Below are 12,004 nucleotides of genomic sequence, written 5' to 3'. Positions count from 1 at the left end.
CATTTCCCCATCGTGTTGCCATGGTGACAGGCTAAACATCTGACCTCGCCAATAGGACACCCAAGAAAAACTTTGGCATAGCCAAACCAAATTTGGTACACAGATGCATCATGGGAATAGGAACAATGCGGGCTGTGGCGTTTGCGGGTGCGGCGCAAGCACGCGCGAGGGCCGATCATTGCCGCTTGCGGCTATATTTATTAATATTATTATTATTATTATTATTATTATTTATTCACTTGTTCTTTTAATGTAATGAGATAATGATGAAAAGTGCTGAGAAAAAAATCCCTTTGCATTAGGATTGTGTAGGATTTAAGATGAACACACAGATGTCTCCACTAAAATGTTATGCTAGCCAGCAACCTGAGTGGAAAATGATTTTATTGTGGGGGAGCTTTCTGAGCAAAAGCCCTGAAGGTACTGAATAAGCTGACAGGAGCAAAAGTCCTGGAACCGGCATCCCACCTGTTGAAGACAGCCAATCAGAGGAAGGATGGAGCGTGGAGTACGTTACCAGGGAGATAAAGCAGGTATGACAGGTGGCATTGTGACATTAAGCAAGAGCAAACAGTCTCAACACAAGTGGGACAGGGTGACCGAAGGATTGCAAAGACTTTATTATTTTATTTGAGTTGGACAGAAGATTTGTTCATTGAAAGATTTCCTTTTTAGCAACATTTTACCACATATAGGAAGAAGAGGAAAGAAGAGATTTTACAATGTCCTCGTTTGAGTCCGAGGGCCAGTCTCCTCCTCGGTGTGGTCCACAGTTCCCTACTTTGGGACAGGAGCCTCCAGAGCTCAGCATGTACAGTGACTGCTACTACCCTCCTCCATCACTGCCCAGCCCTCAGCGCACCACCCCAACGTCCTATGAGCTCAGTGACTACACCACCCCCTCTCCAAATCCTTACCTCTGGTTCAACAACTCCACACCATCTTACCTGAGCAGCACCGCAACGCCGGGGAACCCAGGGCCTCCCTTTGTCCCGCAGCACTATGGAATGCAGAGGCCATACCTTGGCCCAGCCGGAGCTGGGGGTCCAGGAGGGGAGCTAAGCTGGTTCTCCCTGCCCTCACAAGAAGATTTAATGAAGTTAGTGAGACCACCGTACTCCTACTCTGCTCTCATCGCTATGGCAATCCATGGGGCGCCAGACAAAGGACTAACACTAAGTCAAATTTATCAGTATGTGGCTGATAATTTCCCATTTTACAACAAAAGCAAAGCAGGATGGCAAAATTCAATAAGACACAACCTGTCGCTCAATGACTGCTTCAAGAAAGTGCCAAGAGACGAAGATGACCCAGGTGAATTTTTTTATGTTTTATTATTACATGTAGATTTTAAATGTAGCTAATTAAATTGACATGTCTTTTAAACTCTACCATAAATACTCCAAATCTATAAAGAAGGCCTACTGGTAGTTACTTTCTACTCCTGTCTTTAAGTACACACAGGTGAGACAGTACTCCTATGATTTTAAAACTACCTTACAATTACATGGCTACAATTATATGTTTCAAAACCTCCCCCAAAATTACTATTATCCCCAAAACTGCAGCAACAAAAGTATTTTGATTAGTTTCTTGGCTGTCTGTAAATCCATAGTGCATCCTTTACACAGTATTGGGAAGTAACTGAATACATGTACCAAGAATATATATTCAGAATACACATTTTGAGTAACTATATTCTGGTGCAGGTACTTTTTCATTTGGTGGTATTCAGAATACAATTACTTTCCTAAAGTCATAGGAATACATTGTTGTACCTGATCACAAAATTTAGGTTTCAAATGGCTCGATATCAGAGAGAGAAAAATAGAAAACGCCGCTCATGGTGAGTGCATGTGTGATTTTCCTTTGCCAATTAGTGATACATAAATGCAAAACACAATGAAACAAACAAAGCCCTTTCACTGGCTACGTTGCGTTTTTACTCTATAATTTAAATGCAACTTGATGTAAAAGTCTTCTGTGTATTCAGAATATAGTACTCTGTATGGACCATGTAACAGAATTAGTTTTGAAATCCATTTTAATGCAGGTATTCTGTATTCTGCAACTAAATACATTTTCAAAGTATTCTTCCATCATTGCTTTTACACTGGCGTGGGGTACGGGGGAGTAGTGTAATGAAATGTTTCTCTATCAGAAGAGGAGAAAAGTCTGTAGAGGTGGGAGGAGGCAATCTCCCACAAGGACCCCCCCAGGAGGACTCAAATATTCGCACTCATGAGGCCTGGGGCTCTGGGGGGATCTGAGGATGATTGATCAATGCTTGGCCTGGGCTGCCCTCCTCTTTCACCCGGGTGTGAGATACCAATGGCCCTACAGGATGAGCTCAGGCTGGAAAACAAGATCTGACAAAGATTGCTACGTATTTACCCGTTTGTAAATAGAGATTTGTATCAGTGAGGTCGCTTAAAGTCTACTTACATATTAGCATGCTATCATAACATCTTGGTGTGTGCTTGCATGTGGTAGCTAGCAGAAAGGAAACAATCAACAACTATTTTTAGTGACCAGTGCATATTCAAGAGTGTGCTCTCAGCTAATTTTACATGTCTGAAGTTATTTGTCATTAAACCACTGAAAGTTTCAGTCTTCACTGGTTACTCTAAAAGCATCAACCCATTACAAGAAACAACAGATAAAGCGAAGAAGCAACATACAACACACAACAGTTCTGAGTACCAACAAACATTTAGAATGAGTTCTAGTGTTCCTCCTTCAAAATATGAAGTGATGAGCTGGAAACCAAAGACACTGGCTAACTACATGAAAAAGGTAAGGCTACCATTTCTGTTAACCACATGTTTGATCAGTGCTGGAGTAAAATTTGTATTGTATGCATTTACATATGTGGCAACCGAGGGTTAACGCTCCGGGAATTGTTTAAGTGTGATAATATGTTGCTGCAACAACGCCACCCCAAATCTAGTTTGGGGAAATTAAGTAAATGTAAGGCACACAGGTAAGTATATCATAGAGGGAGAGGGAGCCAGGTTCCATCAATTACACAATCTTTATTGATTTTTCTGTTGTTTTAAAAGACAGATTTAAATGCTAAAAGTAGCTACATTCATAAAAATAGGCAACCAGTAAAACACTACAGTGGGTGAACAGGTACACAATATTGAAAGTGCAAAACAAAACCCCAAAACCCAAAGCAAAACTGAAACAAAGCAAACAGAACCCAACAAACAAAAACAGAGCAAAACGAAATAAAACTAAAAGCAAAACAAAATAAAACTAAAAGCAAAACAAAATAAAACTAAAAGCAAAACAGCAGAGGTGGTGTCCTCACGCCGCTGCAGGCCCCCGCCGACACCTGAAAAGTTAAATTTTGGGATTAAACTCAGAGCCTGCAGCGTAAGGATCTGGGCCAAACATACCGTGGTTGAGTGTGACAGTGCGCAATCCCCAGGCTGAATGCGACTACACAGAATAACACCGTCCAGACGTGGTCCAAACACGTGGACCGGCACACGCTACAAACAGACAATTTTGAGAATTGTTTGGCACAGGTAGCACGTGGGAATACGGTTTTGGTTACCTGCCGCCGCGGTCCACGGGACACGGCGGCGCACAGCCAAGCGCAATGGGGAGGGACTCACTCGTCCCACCCGTGGAGCTACCGAGAGACACCGGTTAAAGTATGGGCACGGATGAATGAGTGGAGGAGTATCGGGCGTGCATTACCTTGGTCAGAGGAGATGAAAGCGCGCCCTAGGTGCTCCGCGACTCGGAGGAGCGAGGGACTGATGCGGTGCAGAGCACCGGCCAAGCAGCGGCACTAAAAAGAGACGTGGATGGAAATTTGGATATAACGGCCATGGAAGTTACAAAGTGAAGTTACCTGAGCGGGAGGACAGAGCGGCCACAAGGAGAGGCCCGGAAGAGCGTGTGAGCCAAAAGGGGGAACGACTGAGAAGGGAGCGCTTAAATAGCCCACCAGCGCAGCGCCACGGAACGCCAGGTAAGAGCACCTGCAGCCTAGACCCTCAAAGCCGGTCATGCCACATTCTACCCCCCCGGTTTGCATCGTCGACCCGACGATGAAGAGATGCATCTTAGCACCACGGTCTAAACACTACATAGGTGGCCCTAGATGACGATTCGGCCACATCAACTCCCCTAGACGGCTGTCCAGCTATGGACCTTGGGAGATGATGGGGATTCTGGTGTTGGCCAGCTGTTGACCGAGTAGATCTGCGCGCAGTGACCTGATCGGGATAACGAGTTGCTGGCTCAGGTGCAGACGGCGCCTGGCCAGCCAAAGAAGCAAGAAGAGCCGCTGATGGTTCTGGAGCCCTAGAAACTTGCGATAAAAGAGGCCTGAGAGGGTGGGGGCGGCACCACTACTGCAGGGAGCAAGGCTGCTGGCGGTGAGGCAGACACCTGCACAAATAAGTCATCCTCAAAGGACAGTTCGTCGTCCGGCACTGGAGCTGAAGGTGCAACAGGAGGACTCACGACCGGTAGGGGAGCCGGAGAGTCACTATTACGCAAGGGCTTCAGCAAGGACCGGTGTATTCTTTTCACTTTGGTTTGCTGATCCACTGGAGCCACAGTGTATACAACACCACCTCTTCTTGGGGCTTGAAGCACTACATGGGTGACTGGGCCCCACAGATCTTGGGTCTTTCGACGACCCTTGGCACCGTGGTCGCGAAGTAGCACCTGTTGGCCTTCCTTAAGTACCACCTCTCTTACGTTCTGGTCATGATTTGCCTTTCTGCGTGCAGCAGCTATGCGCAGTCTCTCCCTGGCACCATCAAAGGCCACCTGAAGGCGTGCCTGGTGCTCCTGCACCCACTCGTGCACAGTTCCCCCCACAGGTTCTGGCACCCGACTGAGTAGGAAGTCGATCGGCAGTCGCGGCTCCTGCCCAAACATCAAAAAGAAGGGCGACTCGCCTGTAGACTGATGTGGAGTGGTGTTGTAGGCGTACAGCACCTGAGGCAGGCAAGAAACTCCAGTCTCTCTTACGGGATGTAGGCAGCGCACGCAACATGTTGTGCAGCGTGCGGTTGAAGCGTTCGCACTGCCCATTACCTGCTGGGTGGTATGGGGTAGTGCGAGACTTGATGATCCCGTACAAGCTGCACAACTGCTGAATGAGTTTACTTTCAAAGTTCCGGCCCTGGTCGGAGTGGATGCGAGCCGGCACACCAAACTTTGCAAACCACTCCGTAACCAGGACCTGCGCCACTGTAGAGGCGAGCTGGTTGCGGGTTGGGACGGCCAAGGTGTATTTGCTAAAAACATCGGTCATTATCAGCACATTCTCCAGACCAATCAGGAGTTGGCTCCAGTAGTGTAAAGTCCACTGCAACAATCTCATTCGGCTGCAAAGCCAGTAAGTGGCTCATGAACGCGTGCGCAACAGGTTGATTGTCCTTTGCATGCTGACATCTCTCGCAAGCCTGGCACCATTGGGCTACCTCACGGGACATACCAGGCCAATAGCACCTGGAACGCAACAGGGCTAAAGTCCTTTCTATACCTTGGTGTCCATGCTCCTGATGGACTTGGGTGAGGGCATCCTGAACAAGGGCTCTGGGGCAGAAGAAGTTGATACACAGCCCCCACCACCATCAGGACGAAACACCTGCCGATACAGCAGCCCCTCTAACTCAACCAAGCGGTCCCACTGGGCCAGCACTAAAAGGGCAGCGGAAGAAAGGGCTCGTCGCTCTATACGAGTGGGCTGTCGATTCTGTTGCCAGAAGGTCAGGATCTCCTGAAGGGTGGGGTCAGACTGCTGAAGCTCCCGGAGGTCAGCAGGGGCAACATAAGGGAGGACAGTCACCACAGACTGTGTTGCCCGTGTAGCTACTCCTTGCCAAGCTTGCTGCAACTGCTCAGGCAAACACGTGCCCAAGGCCCTGGATGCCGATACCTGTGAAGTGGTGCCAGGCTGACGAGACAAAGCGTCAGCGTTTTTATTACACTTACCTGAACGGTACTTCAACTCAAAATCAAACGAAGCTAACTGGGCGGCCCAACGCTGCTCAACAGCTCCCAGTTTGGCAGACGCAAGATGGCTCAGGGGGTTGTTGTCAGTATAGACCAATGCATCTATGGCCTAGGAGATACTCCCTGAACTTCTCAGTCATAGCCCACTTAAGGCCCAGCAACTCAAGCTTCATAGAGCTGTAGTTGGACATATTACGCTCAGTCGGACTCAGCCCTCGACTGGCGTAGGCAATAGGCCGCACCTTCCCTTCCTGCTCCTGGGAGAGCACTGCCCCCAATCCAGCATGACTTGCATCAACCTCCAAAATGAATGGGAGGGAGAAGTCAGCATAGGCAAGTACCGGAGCCATGGTGAGCTTGGCTTTTAGAGCCTCAAAGCTCTGCTGACATTCTGGGGTCCAGGGTCCAGCATCACTCCGGACGGGCCTTTTCCTGGACTTCCTACCAGTCAGTTCAGCAACTCTGCGATGTAGGGGAGCAGCCAGTTTGGCGAAACCCTCGACAAAACGTCGGTAGTAGCTGGCGAATCCAAGGAAGGAACGGAGTTCCGTAGCCGTGGATGGTGTAGGCCAGTTAACTACTACTTCAATTTTGCTGGGGTCCGTGGCAACTCCCTGATCGGAGATCACATGACCCAGGTAGTGCACCTCCCGCTGGAAGAAACGGCCACTTGCTCAGTTTAGCCTTGAGCCCTTCTTTCTGCAACCTCCCCAGCACCACGCCCAGCCTCTCCAGATGTTGCTGTACCGTGGACGAAAATATAACAATATCGTCCAGGTAAAGAAGGAGCGACTGGCATTGCTGGTCCCCAAAGACACGTTGCATCAACCGTTGGAAGGTGCTGGGGGCGTTGCAGAGCCCAAAAGGCATACGATTCCACTCAAACAAACCAAAGGGCGTACAGAAAGCTGTTTTGTGCCGGTCACTCTCTGCAACAGGGACTTGGTTATACCCGCTGGCCAGGTCCATAGTGGAAAACCAGCGGGCCCCTGTCAAAGCATCGAGTGACTCTTCGATTCGTGGGTAGCGGAAAAGCATCCTTTCGGGTCTTCAGATTGAGTTGACGGTAGTCAACGCACAGACGAATGCTGCCATCCTTTTTCCGGACTAAGACAATAGGTGAAGCATATGGGCTGGAGCTCTCTCTAATAATTTGTGCTTTCAAGAGCTGATTGATATGCTCTTTCACCAACTCATATTCCGATGGAGGAATGCGGCGGTATCGCTGCCGGACCGGGACATCATCCAGTAGGGGGATGTCGTGAGTGATCAGGTTGGTACAACCCAAATCCTGATCATTTGCAGCAAACACAGAGGTGTACTTTCTAAGCAGTGACCGCACCTTCACCTGTTCTTCAGGGGACAGGAAGGACAGGTCAATTTCTGCAAACAGGTCCGCAGCTGGAGCAGCAGCAGTTTGTGAGGAGACACTCGCAGCCACTGGGGGAACCTCTGTCACCCCTGCTGGAAGGCTCACCACTGTGACATCGTCCAGTGTCCCTACTAGGGTACGAGGATAAAGCAGCACGTCATTGTCACCAACATTGACAATTGGAACATAAGCGGTACCCCTGACCACCTGAACCAAGGCTGGTGATGCCAACAAACCTGCTGGCAGACCAGCCTCCAGGGGTTCAAACAATGCTGTGGTACTGGAGTACCGCTCAGAACAGGTAGAAGCAACAATCTTCATAGCACCCCCTGGGACTCGAACGGCCCTCCTTCCCTGCACCTTAACCTTACCTGGCTGTTTTGGGGAAGGCTGCAGGTCCGCAGCATGACATTTTGGAGGGCGTCTACCAACTGAACAGGGGATGCTACCACGGGATCGGTGTTGAACAGAGACGGTCCAAACTGTCCAAATAACTCCTGGTAGCATTTCCTAAGAATGTTCATTCCCAACACTCCAGGGATTGGTGGGGAAACATTCCCTGGGGGGTCCCTAACTATTAAGACACCACAGTGGGGCATCACTTTACCGCAGAGCTCAACAGTTAACTCTAAATAGCCGATGTAGGGGATTTCAAGTCCATTGGCTGCTCTGAGCTGGAGCCAATGACAAGCCTTTAAGCGTTCCTCCCCCCAGGGCTCAAAATACTGCCGAAAGAACCCTTCGGTCACAGTAGACACCATTGATCCTGTATCAACTAGGCATGGCACAGTTGTTCCAGCCATATTCACATCGATATGTGGGCAGGACGCAATCAACTTGGGTGCATCTGCCAAACCCTTAAACACACTAGTTGAGCCTGTGGATGCCCACCCGAGCTTTTGGCTCTGCAGCACGGTGGGCGCTAGTTTTCCGCCTGGGGACCGAACTGGCGCTGTGTGGGTCGGTTTTCCCATTGACTAGGGACACGAAGCCCATCACAATGTCGGGCGATATGGCCAGGCTGCTGGCAACGATTGCACACAATGGGGCCCCGACGCGGTGAGCGACTACGCTGTGGACCGGCCTGCGCAGCCTGTAACAGGGCGATACTCTTGGTCAGCAGATCAAGTTGTTCCTGCTGCTTTTTCAGAAGCTCTTTCACCTCACTTACCTCAGTTGGGGCGTGGCGAGTGGTCAGTGATGGTTCCCCATGCACAGCGTATTGAAGGCCAAAGGCTGCAGGCACTGAATTACTACGCCCGCGCATGCCAGCCGGCAGACCCTCGCGCTCCCATCTCATCGCCTCCCCCCTGACCACAAGCAAGGTTGCGGTGGGATCCTGGCGTACATATTGTTTTAAAGTGCGCCGCAATGAACCATCCAGTACATGTTCAATAAACTGATCGCGCAACAAGGACTCTGCATTCGACAAAGGCGCGGGAGCACATGCTTTAACTTTGTCCATAAGGCTCAGCAGGGCAAGAGAGAACTCCTGTAATGTCTCCCCTTCTTGTTGCTTCCGAGAAAAGAATTGTTCCTGCAAGGCCACATATGATTCGGAGCACCCATACAACTCCTGAAGGATAGAGATTATTTCATCTGGGTCGCTTCGTTCCTCCTTGGAGCGGAATTTGATCTCATTACGGGCCTCACCTTCCAGATGGTCGTACAAAAAGAACGCCTGATCTGCCCGTGACAGGTGTCGTGCCCTCATGCAAGCCCGAACCTCCTCCACCCATTCACCCAAGCCGATGCCAGTGTGCCCCCTAAACATCGGACATCTCCTATCACGAGGTATAAATACTAACCTATCGGGCGGAGGAGTAGGTTGAGCTGTGGGTGCAGTAGAAGGACCTGCACCAGAACTGGAGGTTGCCTGCGCTGAACGCAACCTGTCATTATCCGCAGTCAGCTGAGCTATTTGGTTCCTGAGGTTCGCTAGCTCTTCCTCCATTGGGACGCGCAAGCGTAGCCAAAATCTAACAAAAAAAAGGAAGGTCCCACACACCACCCACTGCTGTTTTGCTTCTGAAAAAAAGGAATATATTAATCAAAAAGGGGTTACAATTGACATTTCACAAAACAGTGCAATTCACGAGCACAGCTATCTTGAAGCAGTAGTTAATAAAGTTAATGTTTTGAACTGCCACCACAATAAAGGATGGACAAACCAGTTGCTCCAGCACCTCACTGCCAATATAATTAAGAATATACACAGCAAATAAAGATAAATCACAGCAAACTAAATCATGCAAACAAAAAGAACAAATAAACATGCAAGACAATAAGCATGGAGCTGGATGACACCCAATACTGATAGCAAGTAGCAAAAAATTTTTTTTTTTTTTCTATAGCACTACTGGTCTTCCATAGCCACAATAATCACAATTTAAATGGAACCTGGGCCTCTGCCTTGATAAATCCTGCCAACAACGCCAAGTATGTGGCAACCGAGGGGTTAACGCTCCGGGAATTGTTTAAGTGTGATAATATGTTGCTGCAACAACGCCACCCCAAATCTAGTTTGGGGAAATTAAGTAAATGTAAGGCACACAGGTAAGTATATCATAGAGGGAGAGGGAGCCAGGTTCCATCAATTACACAATCTTTATTGATTTTTCTGTTGTTTTAAAAGACAGATTTAAATGCTAAAAGTAGCTACATTCATAAAAATAGGCAACCAGTAAAACACTACAGTGGGTGAACAGGTACACAATATTGAAATTGCAAAAACAAAACCCCAAAACCCAAAGCAAAACTGAAACAAAGCAAACAGAACCCAACAAACAAAACAGAGCAAAACAAAATAAAACTAAAAGCAAAACAAAATAAAACTAAAAGCAAAACAAAATAAAACTAAAAGCAAAACAGCAGAGGTGGTGTCCTCACGCCGCTGCAGGCCCCCGCCGACACCTGAAAAGTTAAATTTTGGGATTAAAACTCAGAGCCTGCAGCGTAAGGATCTGGGCCAAACATACCGTGGTTGAGTGTGACAGTGCGCAAATCCCCAGGCTGAATGCGACTACACAGAATAACACCGTCCAGACGTGGTCCAAACACGTGGACCGGCACACGCTACAAACAGACAATTTTGAGAATTGTTTGGCACAGGTAGCACGTGGAATACGGTTTTGGTTACCTGCCGCCGCGGTCCACGGGACACGGCGGCGCACAGCCAAGCGCAATGGGGAGGGACTCACTCGTCCCACCCGTGGAGCTACCGAGAGACACCGGTTAAAGTATGGGCACGGATGAATGAGTGGAGGAGTATCGGGCGTGCATTACCTTGGTCAGAGGAGATGAAAGTGCGCCCCCAGGTGCTCCGCGACTCGGAGGAGCGAGGGACTGATGCGGTGCAGAGCACCGGCCAAGCAGCGGCACTAAAAAGAGAACGTGGATGGAAATTTGGATATAACGGCCATGGAAGTTACAAAGTGAAGTTACCTGAGCGGGAAGGACAGAGCGGCCACAAGGAGAGGCCCGGAAGAGCGTGTGAGCCAAAAAGGGGGAACGACTGAGAAGGGAGCGCTTAAATAGCCCACCAGCGCAGCGCCACGGAACGCCAGGTAAGAGCACCTGCAGCCTAGACCCTCAAAGCCGGTCATGCCACACATAGATGATTAGAATGGGTATGAAACACACCCATTTTAATCATCAAAGCAGTGAAAATGTCAAATGTTTTGCATAAATGAGTTTCCTTCCTCCAAACAAACAACAAACCTGTGGCGCTCTAACAAAATAATTTCGTAAATATACCAAAATATATATCTTCATGATATATCAATACAGAAGCCCGTGATATCGATACTGTATCATCACATTAAACGATACGATATATCAATATTTCAAAATTTTTGCACACCCCTAGTTCCCTTTATTGAATTGAATTGAAAGTTGACAAACAACTCACAACTAGTACATTATTAATGATGGTACTATTTTAAATTTGTTGCATAAAATACTAAAAAAAATCCTACTCTCTATGCAGCTTAAATTGTCTGGCTGTGACGATGTTGCATTACAACTAAACATAACTGGAAAACATTTTTTGGTAAGTATAAAGCTTACAATATACCACACAATAGTGATTTGTTAAAATTAAAACAACATTCTTGACAGCAAATGTCTGAGTGTGATCTCCGAGTGTTCCCTGGTTATTATTGTCAGTAAGTAGTAATATTTTCATGAACAATTAAGTATTGAAAAGTGCAGTATTATTGAGTCCTGTGTGTTTTCTTATTTCAACAGAAAAACTTAAAGAGTTACAAAAAGCCATATCAAACACAAGCCCTAGTTCAAGGTAAGCAACATACACTGGTGAAACAGTGCAATTTCATTGTATGTAATCTCAAGCTCTGTCTTATTCTTTTTAGATTTAACAGCAACCACAGACCAGGTAGTAACATAAAAATACACTAATCATGGTTTGGTGTCTTTAAATGTCACTTCTTCCTGTAGCAGCAGTTGTTCAACAGGAAGAAGACAATGAGAAGTATGTAAGTTATAGTGAATGGTATACAAATTCTACACAGTATATATATATTTTTTTGTAGATGTTTTTACTGTAAATGGTGTAAATTTAGCTAAAAACTCAATACAGTATATTCTGAAAGAAACAATAAATTTTTTGACAGTCGACTC

The 12,004-nt window shown here is 47.5% G+C and overlaps 1 protein-coding gene across 1 annotated transcript; it reads left to right on the top strand.

The window, feature by feature from the left end:
- Positions 1–722: 722 nt before the first annotated feature.
- Positions 723–2,270, top strand: LOC129411543 (forkhead box protein I1-ema-like). Its single transcript, XM_055162747.1, has 3 exons — positions 723–1,314; positions 1,994–2,006; positions 2,162–2,270. The coding sequence occupies exons 1-3, from the start codon at positions 723–725 to the stop codon at positions 2,268–2,270; spliced, it is 714 nt and encodes a 237-aa protein (XP_055018722.1).
- Positions 2,271–12,004: the final 9,734 nt, after the last annotated feature.

This window comes from Boleophthalmus pectinirostris, unplaced genomic scaffold (assembly GCF_026225935.1).
Source record: "Boleophthalmus pectinirostris isolate CB_2022bp ecotype Guang Dong unplaced genomic scaffold, ASM2622593v1 HiC_scaffold_1046, whole genome shotgun sequence".
NCBI classification, from domain to species: Eukaryota; Metazoa; Chordata; class Actinopteri; order Gobiiformes; family Gobiidae; genus Boleophthalmus; species Boleophthalmus pectinirostris.
The sequence above is the reverse complement of the archived record's forward strand: the minus strand, read 5'-3'. Positions and strand labels throughout refer to the sequence as shown.